This window comes from Miniopterus natalensis, chromosome 4, assembly GCF_054644295.1.
Source record: "Miniopterus natalensis isolate mMinNat1 chromosome 4, mMinNat1.hap1, whole genome shotgun sequence".
NCBI lineage: Eukaryota > Metazoa > Chordata > Mammalia > Chiroptera > Miniopteridae > Miniopterus > Miniopterus natalensis.
Window position 1 is genome coordinate 18,560,102 of NC_142084.1, and position 22,326 is coordinate 18,582,427.

The 22,326-nt window shown below is 47.4% G+C and overlaps 1 protein-coding gene and 1 non-coding gene across 2 annotated transcripts in view; one reads left to right on the plus strand and one right to left on the minus strand.

Moving 5' to 3' along the window:
- Positions 1-20,800, plus strand: part of KLHL3 (kelch like family member 3) — a 99,617-nt gene extending 78,817 nt beyond the window's left edge. The window contains exons 9-14 of the mRNA XM_087815892.1: positions 9,329-9,446; positions 9,834-10,031; positions 11,507-11,608; positions 14,750-14,878; positions 18,375-18,515; positions 20,604-20,800. Of these exons, the coding sequence (XP_087672018.1) occupies positions 9,329-9,446; positions 9,834-10,031; positions 11,507-11,608; positions 14,750-14,878; positions 18,375-18,515; positions 20,604-20,800 (885 nt within the window). The remainder of the gene's footprint in view (positions 1-9,328; positions 9,447-9,833; positions 10,032-11,506; positions 11,609-14,749; positions 14,879-18,374; positions 18,516-20,603) is intronic.
- Positions 20,801-20,966: 166 nt separating this feature from the next.
- LOC148093215 (small nucleolar RNA SNORA5) lies at positions 20,967-21,100 on the minus strand. The gene has a single exon (XR_015714454.1). It is a non-coding gene; the product is annotated as a small nucleolar RNA SNORA5 (small nucleolar RNA).
- Between the last annotated feature and the right edge of the window lie 1,226 nt (positions 21,101-22,326).

Below are 22,326 nucleotides of genomic sequence, written 5' to 3' on the forward strand. Positions count from 1 at the left end.
ATTTTTAAAAATTATCTACTTGTATTATCTATTTTTAAAAAATTTGGCCATTCTAGTAGGTAAGTGGTGATATTTCACTGTGGTTTTAATTTGCATTTCTTTAATGACTAATGCCGTTGAGCATCTTTTCATGTGCTTATTTGCCATCTGTATATCTTCTTTGGTAAAGTGTCTGTTCAGATATTTTTCCCATGGAAAAAAATTGGGTTATTCTTATTGAATTGTAAGAATTCTTTATAAATTAGATAGAAGTCTCTTATCAGATATATGTATTTTGCAAATATATGTCTTATCTTTTTGTTTTCTTAGCAGTATCTTTGGGAGGGCAGTTTTTAATTTTATCAAATTTTTTTCTGTTATGATTATGTACTTTGTGTTCTATCTAAAAAACAATCTTTGCCTAATCTAAGATTGTAATGATTTTTCTCCTATGCTTTCTTCTAGAAATTTCAGAGTTGTAGGCTTTACATTTAGGTTGATGATCCATTTTGAGATTTAAAAAAATGGTGTGTGAAGTAAAGGGTCAAAGTTCATTTATTTTGCATTTGAATGTCCAGCTTTTCCCCCACAGCATTTACTGGAAAGATTCTCCTTTCTCCATTGAATTACGTGGACACCTTTGTTGTAAATGATCGAATAAATGTGTGTGGGTCTATTTATGTACTCTATTCTGTTCCTTGTATCTATTTGTCTATCTTTACAGTAATACCATGTTGCCTGGATGACTAACTTTACTGTAATTCTTGAAATCAGGTGGTGCAAGTTCTCCATGTTTGTTTTTCAGCGTTGTTTTGGCTGTTCTCACTTGTTTGCATGTCCATGTAAGTTTTAGAATTGGCTTGCCTATTTCTACAGAAAAGCTTGTGGGGACTTTGGTAAGGATTGTGTTGAATTTTTAGGTCAATTAGGGGGAATTGATGGATTAGCGATACGAAATCTTCTGATTCATGAACACAGTATATATCTTCATTTTTTTTAGGCCTTCTTTAACTTCTTAGTAATGTTTTATAGTTTTCAGTGTATGAGTCTTGCCTATAGTTTGTTAGGTTTAGCCTTAGGTATTTCATAGTTTTTTGGTTTTAAATTCAAATAATAACTTTTCTTTTAAAATTCAAATTTCTGATAGTTTATTGCTAATATGTAGAAATATAACTGGTGAGAAACCTTATTGAATGGAGAAGGAGAGGTCAGGTTGATGATGGCTTCATTCCTTTCTGGAAAACATGCGCAGAAGATGACTGAGGGCCCCAGGCTGACACTTCAGGGAGGTATTTAGGGTTCCCTCCGATGGTGTTGGCTCCTCCACTAAACTGGTTCCATAATCTCAGGTGTTACTCATCTGTGTCCTTGGCACAGAGCCTGTATGTGACACAGAGTAGGTGATAGTAAAAGTTTTCATGAATGAAAGAGATATTTTTAAAAAAAAGAAATAACCTCATGGAGATTTAATACTGGCCATTTCTGTCACCCTTAGTTGTTTGCCAATGCTTTCAGCATTCACGTATGTGGTTCTGCATGATTGTAGTAAGGATTTATGTCCTACTTCATATCCTGTGTTGATCACTAATGTAGACCCTGGAACATTTAGTTCAGCCCACGAGTCCAATATTGAATGAAGCCAGTTGTTGTTCCTGGGGGTTAGATGGGTTGTAAAACACTTAGATTGAAAAACAACACTGGCAATAAACTATAAACTATCATGTATGCATTAACTTATTAGTTTATTAATCCACTCATCCAATACCCTTCCATTGAGTCACTAATTGCCAGGAACTGGGTTAGGTTTTAGAGCCACAAAGACAAATTTGAGCTGGACCCTTCCCCAAGGTGCTCCAGTCTAGGTGGAGAGGAGTTAGATGTAAAGGAACAATTATAATGGACTGTGTAAGTACCACATGGAGCTATGGGCAAGACACTCTAGGAACATGGAGAGGGGCAAGGGGCTGGGCATAGCTTTCTGCAGGGCAGAGCCCTGAGCTGTGTCCAAGGTCAAACGCAAGTTGTCTATGAGAAACTGGCTTAGGTGACTGCAGGAGAGAACTGGCTCACACCATTTGATGGCCCTTAGAGTAACTTGTACTGTGCCCTGTTGCTTCCTTAGGCCATTGTCCTTATCACCAAGGGCATTAATGATGATACAAGCAGGATTGTCTAAATACAGCTTCCTTGTGTTTTAGACAAAGCCCTTTACATACATTATCTTATCTTGGCAGCAACTCTGGAAGTTCCAGTGTTGGAAAAAAGTGAGATTCAGTGAGATTGAATGACCTGCCCAGCTAAGTGGCAGCATGAGGGCTTGGATCCAGGTCTGGGCGACCCAAGCTCATGCTTTTGAGTGCTGCACAATACTCACCCCCAATTATGGTAATAGCAGATCCCAGTTGCTGAACACTTAGCATGTGCCAAGCATTGGGTTAAGTGATTTACATTTATTATCTCATAGGATTTTCAAAATTGTAATTATCCTCATTTACACATGAGGAAATTGGATCTTGGGTTATGTCACCTTTTCAGTATGTGTTAGTGACCAATTTGTGCATTACAGATTACCCTAACCTTGGTGGCTTAACACAGCAAATGTTTATGATCTCTCAGTTTCTGTGGGCAGGAATCCCAGAGCGGCTTAGCTGGGTTGTCCTGGGCAAAAAAGCCTCTTACAAAGTTGCAGTGAGCTGTTGCTTAGGGCTGCAGTGACCTCAAGGCTTGTTTGGGGAGGATCTGATTCTAAGCTCACTCTCGTGGTTCCTTGTGGGCCTTAGTTCCTCCCCCTGTGGCCTCTCCACAAGTTGCTTGAGCGCCCTCATGACATGGCAGCTGGCGTCCCCCATTGTAAGTGATTCTGCTACAGGGAGAGGATGAAGAGCACGCCTGAGACAGCAGCTGTAGTCTGTCTGTAACCTACTCTCCAAGTGATGTCCCACCACTTCTGCTGTGTTTTATTTGCCAGCTATGAGCCAGTAAGTCTCGCCTACCCTCAAGGTGGGGGAAGGGGGGTTAAGTTACCTGTCTTCAGTGGAGGAGGATCAAAGAACTTGTGATGTGTCTATAAAGCACAGCTAGTAAATAGCCAAGCTGAGCCCTGCTGGTTTGGCTCAGTGGTTAGAGCATCAGCCCACAGACTGAAGGGTCTCAGGTTTGATTCTGGTCAAGGGCTCCTACCTGGGTTGCAGGCTCAGAGGCAACCATTCGATGTGTCTCTCTCACATCAATGTCTCTCTCCCCCCCCCCCCACTCTCTCTAAAAAAACAAAAAAAAAAACAATGGGAAAAAATAGCCAAGCTGAGATTTAAATCAAGGATGACAGACTGCAGACCCTGTGCTTTTTAACTGTTCTAGTATACTGCCTCCAAATTCACAAAAGCATTTTAGCTGGGTACTGTGTGGACAGAAACCCGATTCCCGCCCTCTGGGGGCTTTAATTGTAAGAGGCCCCTCTGAGAAAGTAAGATAGAAATTGGTAAGTAGCCAAAGAAATGGAGGAAGAGGAGGAATCAGGAGGTGACTGGCCAGCTAATAAGGGTGTTTCTGAGCGATGAGTGCCCGGATCAGGCTGACACGCTCGAGCCGGAACAGCTACTAGCATCGTCTGGGCGCCCACGCGGTCCCGTGGACGAGCAGAGGCTGTGTCCCAGCTGCTCCGACTTCCTCCGCCCCCGTCCGCAGACCGCGGCAGAGGCGTGAGGCCCCAGGATGCAGATGAGCCCCTTGGAGGTGTGCTGGGCCTGGCTATTCTCGCTGTGATTTCAGTTCAGTTGCCATCTCTACTCAACTCTTTAAAAATGACACCGTGCCCTGGCCGGTGTGGCTCAGTTGGTTGGAGCATCGTCCTGTGCACCAGAAGGTCATGGGTGCGATTCACGGCCAGGGCTCGTGGGTTTGGTTCCCGGTTGTGGCATGTGTGGGAGGCAACCAATTGATGGTTTTCTCTCACATCAATGTTTCTCTTTCTCTCTCTCCCCCACCCCCCTTGCTCTCCCTATTCCTCTCTAAAAAAAAAAAAAAAAAAAAAATCAATAACTATATCCTTGGGTGAGAATTAAAATCAAAGTCATTTAAAAAATGACACCAAAAAGCCATCTGGGCTGAAGGTGGGTGGCTTTCTCCCGAGTTGGACCGTCTTGCTTTCAGGGAATGGTTTGGGAAAGAAGGCCTGTGGTGCGGGAGGATGCCTTCTCACTGGGTCGGGCCCTGCGCTTGGTGCTGCTCCTTTCTCATATGGACCCTTTCGCTGGACTCAGGCCACACCTGGGAACACCCCGAGGTTGTGAAAAAGCCCCATGATCACCCCTTGAATTAGTGGAGGTGCTCACTCTGCTATTCGTAGATCATGTGTCCTTTTGTACCATTTATTGGGGGTCTGTTTTTTAGCAGTTGCTTTCGTAGTAACAGCAATAGTAATAATGCTGTTGTTGCTCTAATAAAGCTAACATTTAGTGTGTGCTATTTACAAAGCACTGTACCAAGTGCTTTGGATCATTCTATTATCCTGATCTTATAGGTAATGAGAGTGAGGCTCAGCGAGGGTAAGTGCCTTGCCCGTGGTCACACAGCACTTAGTGACTGGGCTGATATTTGACCCCAGGTGTGCCTGACTCCAAAGCCCATTTTCCCACTCCTCTCTTCCCCCGATCTTGTTCTTGCATTGCTGGTTCTCTCTCACACCGTCTCTGTACCTTGGCTGTCAGTCCTTGCCTGGAGCATCTGTTGCTCAGGAACCTACTGGGACAAGTCTTCTGCCTCAACCTCGACATGCTCCTTCGGATGAACTTTTGGTGTTAGCCCTGCGGCCCCACGCACCAGGGTAAGAGAGAGTCTCATTTCCTGCCCTGGCCCGAGGGACCGACTGGCTGGGCCTGCCTTCTGCCCAGCTCACCGGTCATGGAAGAGAGTTTGGACACACACTCTGCTCTTGCCTGATGAAAAAAGTGTGCAGAGTCCAGGTTGTTACTCTCACCTTAGTGGAGCGTTTAATGACTTACAGGTTTAGGGTTAGAGTCTTGATCCACTATGTGCCGGAAAGGTCTGCTCTATTTACCTGCTGCTTCTTTCCCTGGCTAGTCTCTGGCACCTACCTAATGGCTGTCAGACACAGATGTTTTCATGTCACGAGGAAGGACCAATGTACCTTCACTCCCACAGTCATACTGGTAAAGTCAGAATCGTTCATGTGAAAGAACATTTTATATTTATTTAGAAACCACTGTGCTGTGCTGGGAATGAAATTTCCTTCCTAAGGAATCAGGTAGTCTTTCCATGTTCTCACTCACTAATCTTCCTAAAGTAAATGGCCCTTTGACTTTCCAAAATGACCTTGTTTTCCTTGGGAGTTGTCCAGTGACTGTTCCTCCACCCACAGTGGAGTCTGCTCACCCATATTTTGTCAACCAGAACTCCATTTACCAGAACCTCTACAGCCTTCAACACACTGTCAATTGAGACTTGGGGGTAGGACCCTGGGGTGCCCTGAGAGATGCCCAAGTGCATTGCAGTTCTTGAGCATGATTAGATCATGTCCAGTCTAGCATAATTGTCAGCCTGGAATGGTTCTTTAGTTTATTGTGATTCCCATATGACCACTGGTAGTTCTTACTCAGGGTTACCTTGAAGGATAAATGTTAAAAGTAGTGATCATTGAAAAGGCTGATTTGATTCAGCAATTGCTATTAAAGGCATTACAAATGTTTGGTAAATTGTGATTTAGGGATGTTGGGGAAAGAAACAAATATGCCTGTTGAACTCCTTGGGACCAAGTTTTTCTGAAAATGTAAAATGAGGGCTTGCAAAAGAGAATGGTCCAGGGCTCTTCTTGCCCTGCCATCCTGGGCCATTAAGTAGCTAGAGGTTTATAATTTCAGAGCTGTAATGCACGTAGACCTGGGGACTGCTCATTTTGTCTAATTGGTTGCTAAGGCCATGCATCTGTGAAAACAATCATTCATTAGTATTCAAGATAGGAAATGTATTCTTTTTCCTCTGCACAATTACATGATTCTGAGTGTAGTGTTCCTTGTATGATGGCTTCTTGCAAGAGCTGCCATAGAAACTGGCTTTCTTATATTTAGTAGAGAAGCAGAAATATACTTCTCCCTCTGCCACAAGCTACCTCCACATTTTCAGAAACCGATGGTCCTATTCCATAAAACCTCACAATTGCTCTTCCCAGATCATTGCACAAGTTTTGAATATTAAAAGTCTTCTCTTACCAGTGGTTTTATGAGCTCAAAGGCAGGTTTATTTTGAAAACCTTGTCCTGTATTATTTTTGTCTTTCTGCTCCTGTTTGACTTGAACATTGAAACTTTTGTATTTCTATATTTCTGTTTCTGTATACTATGAAAATTCTCAGAGGTGGATGTTGGATTTTCTTCAATGTGAATGTACCATCTGGTACCCTCGGTGGAAGACGGTTTCTGGGGACGGTCGGCTTTCCTGAAAGCTTTGCCTTTTTTATTTACAGCTTGTATAAAGAATAAAACCTTTCTTCTGGTAATTGAGTCAAAGATGGAAAAAGCACTCTCTTTTTATTTTGTTTTTCCTCGGTGTCCCCAGAATTGTAATCTGGTGTCTAACATGTCTTAACCCAAGAAATTGACTTTCTGGCCTGTGTATTTCCCCCCCATACTGTAGATTTCTTTCATTTAACTCTGTGTGTGCTATTTACTATTCATTAATTCTTTATTTTAAATAAATATTTGAGTTCTCACTTTTACCTAGAATCATAAGGCCCTAGGTTTATCTTGGTGACTGAGGCATATACATTTTGTGCACTGTCTAGGAGGGGAGGCAAGGTCGCCAGACAGTGAAAGTACAGTGCTGGGCAATTTTAATGGAAGAACACAGGGCATGTGTGATCTCAGAGAAGGGGTATGGAACTCAGATTTGGAGATCCTCTTGGAGGAAGTGACATGTAACCTGAGACCTGAAAGATAAGCAGGTGTTAAAGCAGAGGGATCAGAAAGGAGGAGGAGATTCCCAAAAGGAGGGAGCAGCGTATGTGAGGGTGTTGGGTGCCTGAGGTCACTGCAGAAAAAAACTTACTTAACACTGGTTTGATTCTTACTGAGCCCCAAAAATTAGATTTCAAAGAAAATCCTTGCAATAGTTTGACTTCATTTTAGCTTTACCAACTCAAGACCAGAAGGACAATGCAAGTTCTAGGTATGTTTATGAATACAGGGCAAGTCATTTGGCCCTGGATGGCTTGGGCATTGTCTGAAGTTTGCCAAGAGGCTGTGTTCACCAACACCCCCTTAATCTGTTCATGGATGCCTATCTGAGCAAAGGCTCACAGATGGGAAGCAGTGCAGAATTCAGCTTCCCTCTGAAAAAGGGCTGCTCTTGACACAGGGCAGTGGACCCTCTGCGCCTCCGCAGGAAGGAAAGTCAAGTGGAGAATGTTTATTTCCAGAAGCGGGAGCAGCTCTAAGCCTGGACTGTGCGTGGGTCCTGGGCTCATTGGGATGTTCCAGAAGTCAGGACTAAATTCCTAGTTGTTGAACATGGGTCACCCATTTGGCCACAGACAGCTGTGGACTAACTCTGATGACCAGTGAATGACCCACACGGGCAGCTGGTGAGCCTGAATCTGGACTCTTGGGGTGTACGTGCTTCTATCTTGAGCAATGGTTGTCTCCCTCCTCACACTGCAGATAACGTTCACCACGGGGATGTACTTCTGTGAGCTCACACAGATTTTGATGATCACTTCTCTCCCCCAAAGTACATTGTGGAGAAGTGAAGAGCATTACAATAATTCATAATGGCAAAAATTGTTCCTGGCACATCACCAGGAAATCCCTGTGGTTCATGGGTTAACGCAGTGGTTATCCTGGACCAGCAGCAGCAGCATCAACCGGGACCTTGTTAGAAATGCAGATTCTTGGTCCCCTGCTGACCTCCCGAATCAGGAGCTCTGGGCAGGGCCCAGCCCTTTGTGCTTTAACAAGCCCTCAAGGTGATTCTGGTGGACACTGAAGTCTGAGCCCAGTGGAATAAGTTAGACAGGCTACAGGTAATGAGAAAGTCCTGAGACTTCCACCCCATTCTCTCCACTTAAGGAAGTACCTTGGAATGCCAGTGAGTGAGAGTGATTATGTGATGTCATTATGGGATAGCCATGAACTCGCACAGGTTTATTAAAATATTTAACCTATTTTTAACTTTGATACCTACATTTTTATTATTAATAACATGACAAAAGTCACAACAGGGATACCACAATTAAGTATCGTAATTCTATTACTGTAGGCAGAAGAGTGGCATTTATTTAATTAATTAATTTATTTATACTATACCCTACACTAAGAAATATGTTCAAATTCCTCTCCAGGAGACACATGTGTGTGTGTATAACCAGAACAAGTATTTCACGCAATAGCACCCTTCTTATATTTTATGTGCTGTTCTATTAAAAGTATGCTTGTTGCAATTTATTAAATTGATCCCATGACCCACTAGAGAAACGTGACCTGCAGTTTGAAAAGCACGGATGTGGTGAGCTGTCTTTGCATGGACCCTGTCTCTAGAGCAGGAGAGGGATGGGGCCGGCCTCACCTCTATATCAGGTAGACTGGCTTTCAGTCCCTGTTCTGCCACTCTTAGCTGTGTGACCTTGGGCAATTTACCTGTGTTCTCTGAGCTTTACTTTTCTCATTTGTCATTGGAGTTGATGATACCTACCTCACAGAGTTGTGACAAGTGAATGACAACATAGTTAATATAATGACGGTCAGTGGTAGCTACCACCTTACTTGGAAATGGTACTGTTAGCACTGCCTTTCAGATCATCATCAGTTACACACGTTTTTGTGGCAACTACCACAAAGCAGTGTTTCACAACATTTTTCCATACTGCAATGAATAAGCATTCCCTGTGGTCTATGCATTCAGAAATATTTCTGAAGTAATTTTATCAAATTAAAAATGCTTCCAAATTCTGCACTCTATTCTAAAATATGCTCAAATTTTGATATATATATTTTGGAATATTTTGTTTTGATATAAAATTTAGTCTCCCAGCTCCAAGTCCTTGAGGGCACTGAAATTGCAGAAGATTCCACTACCTGCACATACCCTAAACACAGCTCTGGGCAGTGGCATTTGGGAAGCATAGACATTGTAGTTGTATTTCTGTGGGAAGATGCTCATTAGACTTTTCTTGAACAGTCATGCCTATTGGTGATCAGGGACAGCAGCTTCATGTATGTAGCTCTGTAAACTGGCATCTCAGGTTACCCATGGACGCTGGGCAGTTAGCGTGTACCAGGGATTGGTCACCCATGTATCGGATGTTGGGGAGACCCAGCTAATGTTCACTTGTCTTTCTGGAGGTCATGATTGTGGTCGGTGGCCAGGCACCCAAGGCGATCCGCAGTGTGGAATGCTATGATTTCGAGGAGGACCGATGGGACCAGATTGCTGAGCTGCCCTCCAGGAGGTGCAGAGCAGGTGAGCCGCCCGGCTCCCGGCGCAGGCTGCCCTTCCCCGGCTGCCGCTGCTGGTGCCGAAAGCCCTGCTCTGCTTCTTGCTTCCAGGCATCTGTGCGTTACAAACCCCCTCCCTTTCCCTTCCCCACCAGCTGTACCTTCTGGGGTCAGTTCTTATGTGCTTAGGGACTTCAAGCTAAAATTCAAGTATTTGCTTGAATCAAACAAAATTAGAAGAGCAAATATGAAAAGAAATCCAATGAATACCATTATGACTTCCAGACATCTAAAGTTGGAGGTCACCTTCTGGGGTGAACTGTTCACATGCCCGCCCGCTCCCCCACTGTGGGCCATCAACATGAGCCGTCAGCTGCCCGAGACGACCCCGGGTCTCGTGTCTGTGCCTCAGGTGTGGTGTTCATGGCCGGCCACGTGTATGCCGTGGGCGGCTTCAACGGCTCGCTGCGCGTGCGGACGGTGGACGTGTACGACGGGGTGAAGGACCAGTGGACGTCCATTGCCAGCATGCAGGAGCGCCGCAGCACGCTGGGCGCGGCCGTGCTCAACGACCTGCTCTACGCCGTCGGGGGCTTTGACGGCAGCACTGGTAGGTCCTGACCCAGCCTGGGACACACCCTCCGCGCAGCCCTGGTTTGCTCAGCCAGTTCTCGGGCCAGCCTTCTGTCCATCCATTGCTACTTCCCATGAACATACCCATCCTTTGTCCCAGCGTGGGCACCGGAGCCAGGCCTTCCTACACCAAGAATATGTAACTGCCCACGTGCTGGCATTCCTAGGGCTCTCGGAAGGAACCGCATAGTCAGAAGAGAGTTTTTCTCCTTTGTAGTGGCTGGGAACCCATTTACTCAGAAGATGAGACTTAGAGAGAGAGCGTGCTTAGCTGGAGGGTGTCTCAGGATCGTAGTCGGAACCCTCTGTTGGACAGATGAGGGAGCTGAGGTTCAGCCATAGGAAGGGACCTGGCTCAGGACCCAGTCTTTGTCCTTTGTCCTTTGTCCTGCCCCACTGAATCTTTGCAAGGCTATGCCACTGCAGGAACATCCCCTTGCTCCTGGTTTTTATCTGGCTTTGAAGTTAGAATTAGAAACTTAGTGGACATGGACTTGGAGAGATTATCTCATTTCTCCTCATATCTCCAGGTGGAGTATCTGTAGACAATAACTCTATTAAACTAAAATGACATCCTTTGGTCCCCAGGGATGTGAAAACAATATTTTTTATTTCTCTGAATTTTCATTTGTGTCTTTACAAGTTGGTGACTTTTACTAGCCTTCTCTTTGCCTCACTCATGTAACTCCAGGGTCTTTAGCCCCCCCGGGGCTGCCTGTAGTAACGGGACCTGGGAATAGAGAGAGCTAAGGGGTGGTGGGGGGGACATTGTTTTTTTAATAATTCTTTTAGGATTTTCTTTTGGCTGTAATTAGAAAAACTGACTAAACTGTGGCTTAAAAAATGAGAGATTTAGTTTTACTCATGGAACAAGAAGTCTAGAGGTTGGCAGCTGCTGACTTGCTCCATTCGTTCAAAAATATTGGGGCCCAGTTCTGTAAGAGTCTCTTGGCCTTATCCTCATGATCACAAGATGTCCATTAGAGTTCCAGCCAACATATTTGTGTCCCAGGTACAAAAAGCAGGAAGGGGTGGCATCTGTATCAAAAAAGCAAAGGCTATTTCAGAAATCCCTGTCAGACTTCTGGGTAGGTCACATTGTCTTGGTTACCCCTAGCTGCAAGGGAGTCTGGGAAGGCAAGTTTTCAGCTTTTCAGCTTCTAAGGTAGATGAAGACAAGGGAAAAGAGTGTTGGAATAGGTATTTAGTAAAGCAACCTCAGGTATTTATTCCGTTCTGTAGATTTAACAATTTATGTTTGCAGGGTAGTTCAGTTATAACCCCTGTCCTTGCAGATGTGTTTCAGGCAGTTGCCAAGGGGCCACCACAGTGAGGCAGGTTTCCACCCAGGTTTCCAGCCCCCAGGTCTGCACTCCTCCCCATCCTCAGTGTCTTGACACAATAGGGTGAGGTTTGTTGCCATAGAAATCTCATGAGTCTCTTGTCTCCCAGGCCTAGCATCGGTGGAAGCCTACAGCTACAAGACCAACGAGTGGTTCTTCGTGGCCCCGATGAACACACGGCGGAGCAGTGTGGGTGTAGGTGTCGTGGAGGGTAAGGAGCAGCAGGGGTGGTGGCCTGTCTTGGCCCCGGCATCGTTCTTCTCCTGGTTCTCTGGCTCTATTCCTTTCATCACTGCTCTGAGTCAGGTACTAGTATCCTAATTTAACAGATAAGGAAAGTTGAGACTCAGGTGAAGCTGCTGGCCCGAGGCGCCTAAGCAGGTGACTAGGAGGAGCCTAGAAGGTAAAGCTGCCTGTCACCTCAGCCACTTGTTAATAGTTCTGTTATAGGTTGGGGAGGGGAGAAGAGTGAGGAATCCAGAGTCAGTAGGTAGAGGGGGTGAGAGGTAACTGTTTAATTAATTTTGTCCTCATGTTCATATATGAACATTAACAGAGCCCTGAGTGAGGTGGGCATCTCTCCCCAGGACTGAACAGTTCCTGCAGGGCAGGTTGGTGGTAGAGTCCTGCTCTAGTCAGGAAAGGTGTGTGGGTGATGCGGGAGAGAGTATTGAGGTGTGGGCCCTATTAGACAGTACACTGTAGTTTGTAAATGGTTTTCACATCCAATTCCTCATTTCCTCCCCCAAAACCTTTCTGAAGGAGATACGCAGAATTTAGATTTTCTCCATTCTGGCAAACTGAGTCCCAGAGGGGTAAGTGATGTGCCCCTTGTTAGTAAATAGCACAGCCAGTCCTTGAGCCAGGTCTGACTCCTAACCCAGTGCTCTTTCCACTGTGCACACTCCTGCAGACCTTTAGACAATGCTAACAGGGAGGAGTTTTATAAACATGTGAATTCAGTGTATGAAAGCATAGAGTATTATTTGGACTAAAACTTTATACTTTGCTGAACAACACTGATCGATTAGCTGTCTTAGCTGGAATTTCTGTGCCTTCAGGCATATGCACTTTCTCTGTCTCACGGGCGTGCACAAGACCACACACGAGGGCTTTGTGTGCACTCAGGAGTGCGGAATGCAGTGAATTAGATATCAGTAGAAGATTCTCTTTTCTCACTGCATTTCTCAGTCTGTACCAGTATTGCGCAGTTTAAATTTTCATATTACTGTAGCATCCTGGAGAACAAGCCATGTTAGCGAGTGCAAGGATAAATCGTTTCTCGCCATCTCTTCCTCCTGGTGGAACAGAAGTTGATTTGTCTGCCAAGTATAAGTGCTTTGTTCCCATTCCCCCCTCGTTCCTTAGCCAGGGGTTTAAAATAGCACATCCCCGCAAAAGACTCAAGGAGAAACCTTGAGTGGGTATTTTTTCAGCTGACACAGGGTCGGAACGGTTGATGGGGATTAGAGGAGGTACCTTCATGGTAATAATCTCAAGTACTCCCCTTGACAAAGGCTCCTGTGAGCGTGTTCTGTGCTGTGGAAGAACTGCCGTCTTGTCGCATGCCTGCTGACATGGAGGGCGGACAGGCCATCTGTGTATCTTGTCCGTTCTGAGGTGGAAGCTCTTTGGCTGTGAGTCATCCTGGGCAGCAGAGAGTCCCAGAATGTTGGAGAATCTTGAGTGGACTCTGCTTCACTGTGGCCTTGTCGCTACAGCTCTCCGTGTCGTTTCCACATGACCACCCCCCCATCATCCCCTAACCATAGGTATATAGTCCAAATGGCACTAGAAAAAAACAAAGAGTGGAAATCAGGATCATTTGCTACTGGCTGCTTAGAAGAATCCCTGCTTAGGAAAAGGGGCGGAGGCTCGGAGATTCGGCTCAGGCTCCAGGCTGAGCGGAGGTCGTGTTGTGGGGAGTACGACTTCGGGCTACTGGGGTTGCTCTCCGGAGCTTCTTGTCCCCTCCACACCCACGCCTCTCTCCTCCCTGGGTGGCTTAGGCTCTGGCGAGTGGCGGGCCCCTGGGTGAGCCGGTTGCTACGCCTGAGCCAGCACACCCGGTGCGAGCGGCCTGGCGCCTGGAGGAGCCGCTGAGTCAGAATTTTCCTCTCTGGCCCAGGTGAGGGCAGAGCTGGGGAGGAGGTGTTCCTTTTTTTAGAAGGGCCAGTTGAGAGGACTGTGGGGCAGAAAACAAAACCAGGCTCAAAGACAGAAGAAGAAATAATTGAACATGTTTTAGTCCCTGCAGGGCAGTTGGTGGTAAGTCCTGAAACGGCAATATTTTGAGCCTGAGAATCTCTTTTTAACATAAAATAATTGCAGGTTTTAACACACTAGTTGCACTCTTGGTATTTCTCTATTAAGAAGGCACATGTTGACAAAAAATATTTTAAGTAAGCCTGTTAAGTAGACTTACTTGCATCTGGTGCTATTTATTTAATATATAGCAAGTGTTTAAGATCATTGGTATAACTCCATGGTCCCCCAAAGGTTTGAGGTCTACAGGTAAAGTAGGATTCCCCATCACTCACACACACACACACACACACACACACACACACACACACTCACACACGACACCCTCCTACCACATTCTAAGCCTTCTTGTTCAGCCCAAAATGTTTCAGTCCCCGCTCAGAGAGCTTAAATAGCAATTTCCTCTTCCCAGCCTCACCCCCAACCCCAGGCAGAGATGATGCTCTTAGATAAGGGCTTACAGTATTTTTATTTTAAAAATAGGTGATGGTGCTTTAGGGCTCAGAGGTCACAAGGGAGTGTGCAGATAAATTCTAGCTGTGTCGGCCCAGAGTGCACACAGAGCCGCCGTTCACACGCTCCGCCTGCGAGAGTTGTAGACAGAGGACGAACCGTGGCTAAGACAGGGTTTGGGCTCTCACCAAAGAATATTTTCTCATATTTGTTCCATCTGCTATTGTGAGCATTTAGCCAGAGAATCAGCCTGCCTGCCTGTAGCTGGGGCCCTCTGGTTTCCCATCTCTCGGAGTCTTGTTCTGGACAAGGTCTCACATGGTTCGCTAGTAAGAAGGCCCTGAGCCCCCGCAGTGCCTGGCCATAGCTTTGCGCCGGGAGTTTGGGGTGCTTATTTAGAAGGAGGCTCAGTACTGCTTCAAGGAGCTCAGGACGTAAGAGGAAGTAGAAGTCTGAGATGCGAAGGATGCTTATCCTGGCCGGGGAGGAAGTCGTGGCCCCACGGAGGGTAGGGGCCCTGAGCTCTGATGGAGGTGAGGGTGCCCGGTGGGTGGGTTAAAGGTGGAGTTGCAGTCACGCCCTGGTTCCATGCCAGTGCCCGCAGCACCACCCTCAGCTGTTTTGTCTGTTCCAGGAAAGCTCTATGCTGTTGGGGGTTACGATGGGGCCTCCCGCCAGTGTCTGAGCACCGTGGAGCAGTACAACCCGGCGACCAACGAGTGGACATACGTGGCGGACATGAGCACCCGCCGCAGTGGCGCAGGTATGGGGGGGGCCACGGACGCAGGCTCTGTGCGATCTGCTCACAGGTGGGTCTGGAGACCAGCCCCCAACATTCTACCTCTTAACCCCCCTCTCCTTTGCCTCCAGTCCGCACGATCCCCCCCGCACCTTGCAGCTCCACGCTGGCGCATCAGCTGACCTTTCCCTGGGGTCGCTTTGCGAGAAAGCGGATGGGACAGTGTTCTCCCCATCCCTGCCACTCTGTGGAGGTGTCTGCATCTCCTGAAAGTGAGGCTTGGTATGCGCCAGGCTCTGTCCTAATAGGGACTTTCTGTGACTTGGTTCATTTAATCCTCAGTACAGCCCTAGGAGGCAGACGCGATGTTCATTTCACTTAGCAGATTAAGAAAGTAAGTCAGCCCGGGACTGAGTAATTTGCTCAAGGTTACGTCCTTAGGAGCTGGCAGAGTCAGGATTCACACTCGGGTCTGTCTCACTTCAAAGTTAGCTTTTCTGACCCCCAATTATTAGTCTCATTCTTACAAAGTAGGACGAGCCCAGCTACCCCAGTTTCCAGGCGAAAAGCGAAAACTTGCCTGTCCATGTCTCTGTCTTGGGGATTGAAAGCCAGGCTATTAGTGTTCATATGTGGAGATAGACTTATATCGCCCCCCTCACTTTGCCCTGATTTACCCTCTCCCCAGGCGGGGAGAGAATGACCTCCCGTTTCACTTCCCGTGGGAGGACTGGGAGCTGTGTGGTCCTTTGGCATTTTCTAGGAGGTGGAGCAACGCTCCCTTCTGCCCATTTTGTCTTCCCTCATCATCTTAGAGGCCCAAAGGCGAGGCTCTGAGAGGCCCTGGAGACTGGGCAGTGGCTTTCTGTCCCAGTTCCTGTGGGGCGTGCTGCCCGATGACCAGCCTGGGCCTGGCAGGAAGGTTGTGTGACTCTGGGAAGGGAAGCAACCGTTGGGCGTTTCCCCACAATGTTGGGCCTTTCTCTTTTTTTGTATTTTTGAAGACTGAGTTGTGATCTCATTTTATAGTGCTAAACACATGACCACTTCCTCAGCATTCCTTCAAAATTATGCTGTTTACATATTTTTCAAGAACCTTTGTGTGTTCACTGGTTAGAGAAGAAAAAGCTGAACGATTTCACTTGTGAAGCTGTACGTTGGGAACGCAGTTTTCAGGGAGCTTGTCTCTGCTGGTCCTGATGGGTTGGCAGTCCCATTATCAGCGGATAATGAAAGTCAGGAGGCCTGGGCTGGGCCTGCCGGGTCTGCTTGAACTTGCTGTGGGACCTTGGGCAAGGCCCTCTCCCCTTTCTGGCCTCCAGTTCCTGGGATGTGAAATGAGTGGGTTGCAGTAGATCTTCCCATGGGGCCCATTCAATTCACCAATCCCATGGTTCTTCCTTCTTAGAGCTGTTTTGGTAACTTGGGTTTATAGAGTCTTGGTAGAGTCTTCTTTGTACTTCCTAAAAATCCAAACCCTCTGTGGCTTGCGGTGTGAGAGCAAGTGTGTAAAGCCCGGGGACGTAGGGACAGCCCAGCGGGGGTGGAGCAGCACCTTCTGAATGCGTGGTTGCCTCTGGGAACGCCTCAAGCAAAACGTGCAGGAGGGCAGCCGGCACCCCTGCCTCCCACCTGGGTTGGAAGACCCGGATGGTTACAGCTCTGCTGCCGGTGTTGCAGGGAAGCACAGGGACCTTGATTTCGGCACTGGTCTCACCTCTGGAGTTGGGAATCCACATACTTGTGGCGGTGGGTGGTCTTCGGTGGCTGAGGACCCGGAGACCCTGACCTCTGGTTGCCTGAACCGAGTGGCTGTAGGGTCAGGAAACCTCTGCATGAATGTTCGCAGAGGAGGCTGCCAAAGGGCAGTGGTGCCCCTGAGTGCCCGGAAGGCTGCCTGCTTCCTCACAGGGCAGGGCAACTGCCCGCAGGTGCTCGTGGGGAAAGAGGCCATTCTTGGTCCCCGGGCATGCTAGTTCCTGCTGCGTGCAGAGGGGAGGGGGAGGCGCCTTCGGAACACTGAACTGTATTATCCTTAGCCAGCAAGTTTCAACGTTTTCATCTCACGGCACACATAAACTAATTGCTAAAATTCTGCGGCACACCAAAAAATATATTTTTTGCTGATCTGACAAAAAGTAGGTATAATTTAGATTCATTCACACTAGATGGCTACTGTTGTGTTGGCTGTTGTCATTTTTTTATTTGTCTAAGGAAAAAGAGATCAGCACCCCTGGCTAAACAGTCAGGTACCGCATGATTTAAAAATTATTGCGGCACACCCGTGGGAAACTGTCCTAGCCGGCTCGACAGCCATTGTTGATATAACACCACCATCTGCTGCTGGCTTAGGGCAGCCACAGGGAACTGCGAGCCAACCAGCGTAACTGCTGAATGAGATTTTACGTATTTTGTCATTCAAACACTATTTGTTGAGAACCTACCACCTACCTCCAGGCCCAGGGAAATGTGATAAGACATAAAATCTTATATTCTAGAAATCGAGTCCTTGGGTCTGAAACCGGGCTGTGCATCCCAATCACCTGGGGTACATTTTCTGATTCCCACCAGTGTCTCTGGGAGTGAAGCCCTGCAATCTATGTTTTCAAAAAGCTCCCCAGCCGACTGAGATGCAGCCTGTCTGGGGGTTATCCGGGTGCACTGGAACTACTCATCTAGCCCAGCCCCCCCTTTTACAACGGGGAAACTGAGGCTCAGAAAGGGGATGTTGGAGTCTGGGCCAGGACCCAGGTATCCCACCCACCAGGTTGCTCTTTCAAGGGTACTGTGCCACCCTCCTTTCTGGCTTTTATTTTCTTGACTTCTATTAAAGGATTTTTAACGGTTACACTAAAACTTGTAAGTGATGCAGTTCTGGCACTCAGCTGAGGCCTGTCAACACTGTGAGGGATTTAATGCCCCTCTGCCACCTAGGAGGGGGGAATGGCGTCTGCTTCCAGACCAGCGGGGAGGTCTCCGGGGTCTCGCAATAATGATCTCAGTGCACCTGCTGTGTGGCTAAGTTTCCATCTTTAACTCTTCCCGCTCAACTGATATAAGGCTGAGTAATAAAACTAATACAACAGTGAAGGAAAACTAGGCCATATAGAAAGGCAGATGGAGAGGAGAGACAGTTTTACCCCTCAGAAATAACTACTTTTAATGTCGTGGTGGGGTTCTTTCCCTCCTTTTTTCCCTCTTTCCTTTGTATGTGAGCCCCCATTTAATTTACACACACATTATGTATGTGCACATATATAAAATATATTTTTTATGTTTCTTTAAGTAGAGATGGGGTCATATTTGCTCTTTATTTGGATGTTTACAGGCTGACACTCGTATGAGGCGGCAGGGTGTCATTATATTTGTTTTCCAGATGAGGACACCGAGGTCCAAGGGAACAAAGCAGCACTCCCCATGTCGCCCTGCTGGTGGTAGCTGTCAGGACTGGATGCCAGGCCTCCTGGTTTCTGGTCACTATAGCCAGCCTGAGGCTGGGACACTGTGCTCTGCCTTTCAGGGGTTGGGGTCCTCAGTGGACAGCTGTACGCCACAGGCGGGCACGACGGGCCCTTGGTGAGGAAGAGCGTCGAGGTTTATGATCCTGGAACAAACACCTGGAGGCAGGTGGCAGACATGAACATGTGCCGGCGCAATGCAGGTAATGTGACTGCTCCCTCCGTCTCCCCTTGGGGGTTGTGGGTCTTTTCTCCCTGCAAATCCTAGCTCTAAAAGAGGACTCCCAGGCCTGGGGCTGAGCTGGCATCATGGACCGGGTGTGTCCATTTGCGGGGAGGCTCTGGGCTAGGGGAGGCTCTGGGCTAGAGCTTAGAACCCCAAAAGCGAGCCACAGGGTCCCCCATTTAGATGCAGAGGGTTCCTTCCCTCTCAGAGAAGGGTGATGGCTTTCAGTGCCCAGAGATGGACAGAGACATAGAAAAGCCCTCTGGTTGCCACCAGTGCCCCTGCCCAGTGGCTCTGTTGCACACAGGGCTACGTGGACGTGGCCAGGCAATGCCACTTGGTTTTATCTTTTCTTTGCCAGCACCTGGTCGTGAGAACCTCTCACTTCCCACCTGAAACCAGTCTGCCTCCTCGCAGGGGTAGCTGTGAGGGGATTTATGACTCTCTCTCCAACAGAACCACTTTCCTCACTCCCTTCCTTACACGCCCTGCCTTTCCTTCCCTACCCTTTTCCTTTCTGTAGGAATGACTGACCTTGGAGTGTTTAGGTTTTTATTCCTGGAGCCTGGCACCCCTATTAGACTGTTTCATTTTAGAACTTAGCCCTGTGGGTCATGCCCTGTGTTAGTATGTCTGCTTTAAGCTTCCTTACTCGAAGAAAGTGGTGGCTTAGCCCAGCTTCTCAGGTTGGAAAGACAAGGTGACTTACAGGCAGATTTACTTCCTTTATACCCAGATTACCTGTTCGCTAAACCCATCTGTAGCTGACTTGTTGAAACTGTGAACGGGAGAGTTTATTAATTTGGCCATTGTCTGATAAGCCTGCTGTGACATAACTTGTCATTTGGCCTTAAGCCACCTGAGTGAGGAATCACAGAACCCTCCAGACAGCTGCTCTATCTACAGTCTGAGAATTAAATTTAGATGTAAATGTGTCTATGTACGCACATTTACATATAGTTATTTCTATTTTTTGTAGCAGAAATTGAATCAGGTTTTATAACCTGCCTTTTAATCCACTTTACAATCTTTCATGACTGTCTTATTATAACACTAAATATATTTACATGATATTATTTTAAGTGCCTATATCATAATTTAAGTAACTAATCCACTATTGGACTTTTTAGATTATTTCCCACCTTTTCTATAAGTAATGCTTTAGCTATTATAAATGGTCCTTATAGTTAACCAGTACCTACATCTAAAGTTATTTTTCAGAATAAAAGGCCAGAAGTGGATTTTTGAGTCAGGGGGGCACATGTGCTTTCGACATACCCTGGAAGGAGGTGCGCTTTGTACTCTCACCAGCATTTAAGAGCATCTTCACCAACACTGATAATTACTGCCTTTTGAGTATCATCAATCCCTTACTCTGATTTTTAAAAAATACACAGTATATTGGACTATGGCCTTTTAAAGACTTGATGAGCAAGAATTACATTTTCATATTTTGAGTCCCCGCTAATGAGATCTTGCCTCCAAACCAGCTCCCCCTGAGATCAGGGTGGGCGAAGTACCACACCCCTGGGAGCTTTGTGTGGATTTAGACCCCGGTTACGTGAAGGGATCACAGACACAACCATTAGCTCCACTGATAAACCCTGTCATAAGTGTGGATATAGTAGGGTTTATTGGGGAAAGCTTACGAGCAGAGTGGCAGCCGCGGGCGTGAAGTCCCCCGAGCTGTCTCATGCCGCGGCTCAGGCTGAGCGGGAGGCCTGCGGGCACCGGTGGCCAGCACTCCAGCGGGCAGAGGCCCGTACCCATAACGCTGTCCATACCGACAGAGTTGGGAAAGGGAACAATTGTAAGACCATGCGGCCGTGGGAGCTCCCTGGGCAGAGAAGTGACCTTGTCAGAAAGGGGGATCGCCGAGCCCAGTGGCCGTTTTCAGTATGGACTTTGTTGAGCAGACTCCGACCTGCGGAGCCAGTTCCCTCTCGTGCTACCGTGAGGGGAGGGAGAGAGCCTCCGGGGCCATCCTGATGTGTTTGCCGCCGGTCCGTTCTGATTCCTGGTGCCGCTGCTGTCACATGCCCTCTGGCTTCTGCTCGATTCCCAGGGGTCTGTGCGGTGAATGGACTCCTGTACGTGGTCGGAGGGGATGACGGGTCCTGCAACTTGGCCTCGGTGGAGTACTACAACCCCGCCACTGACAAATGGACGCTGCTGCCAACCAACATGAGCACGGGGCGGAGCTACGCAGGTCGGTGGGCCCCCCACGCCCCCCACGCTAGGGCGCAGGGTGGGCAGGGGTAAGCTTGCTTAACCTGGAACTGAGTGCCTTCTCCAGGGATGGCAGATCGTGGTCCCCACCCCATCGTCCTGTGCCCGCTACAGACACGCATAGTTAGCACAGTTTCCCCAGCAAACCTGAATGTAGCCTCGGAAATCTTTTCTTTTTTTTCCTTTCTTTTTTTTTTTTTGGTATCTGTAACGAAATATATCCCTGAGGCCCAGCAGAGATGACCAGGGCCCATGAGTTACAGTATTTCTATGGCAGCCTTCTGGGCAAGCACCTGCCAGGGGTGGGGCAGGCACTGGATCTGACAGGCTGCGCAGGAGCTTCAGCAGCGTTCCAGGGGCCTCTTCAGTTCGTCTAAGTCATCACAAGAGGCTTTAGAATTTCATTGCCATCCCTGGTTGGTTCGTGCTGGTCTTCTAGGTGGAATAAGATACAGTTCTTGCTTTCCAGAAATTAAGTTGGAAGTTAAGAGCTGCCTACACAAAACAGGAAACACAAGATGATGCACACCTAAGTTCTAAATGGAGGGCAGGCTTAGGGCACGGCAGGTGAGAGCTGGCAGTCAGGGAACACCTCCCGAAGGAGATGGGGCTTGACTGAACTTGGAGGGCGGGTCACGATCACACAGGAAGCTGCCCTTTGCTGGTGCCTCCTCCCTGCGCCACGAGGCAGTGTGTCTGTACAGTGTAGGTATTTGCTTACATACTGTCAACAACCCTCTGGTCAAACAGGACTGTTCCCTTCCATGTTACAGATGTTGAAATTGAGGTTTAGAGGGTTTGAGTAACCTGTCCAAAGTCACACAGCGAAAAAATGGCAAAGTCAGAATTCAAACCCAGGTCTGACTCCCCCGACCCCAGGCCCTTTGTATGACCCAAGTTCAGGGCTGGGGGAAAAAGCATTCCATGCAGGAGACTGGCGGGAGGAGTAAGGCGTGAGGCTCATTCCTGGGGCGTGTGTGTGGTGTGATTGGTGAGGTGCAGGGGCAGGATCAGGATCAGGGTTGGTGTCGCTGAGGTCAGGGATCGACAGGGAGACAAGCAAATGTATTTCCGTCACGTAGCCCAGCTCCTTGTATCTGGTTTTTCCAGAAACTGGAATCATTAGAGCTAACATGTATTTATCGAGCACATACAATGTGCCAGGCATAATCCTAAGTATTTTACGACCTTTCTCTCATTTAGCCTATGTAAGGATCACGCTGATGGAATTCTTCCCGTATTTTGTGTTAGAAAGATCAAGCACTCCTTCTTGTTTGGATTTCAGGGCAAAGGAAGATTGGGCCTAGTGGGCTCAAAGGGGTTTTCATTGCCTTCCACCTTCTGTCAACACAAGGTTTAATTGCAGTGAGCTTATTTTACTTTTATTTCCTCATTTAAGATTCTTCTCTAATCAAGATAAAAGATGTTAGAGGCATTTTTGTCCTAGAGTGATCCTGTTCTCATGGTTAATTATTAAAACTCGCACTTTTCTTTTTGAAGTCGTGGTGGGACAAGCAGGGCATTTTATAGTAGGAGGCAGTGGGGCCGGCGAGGGACAC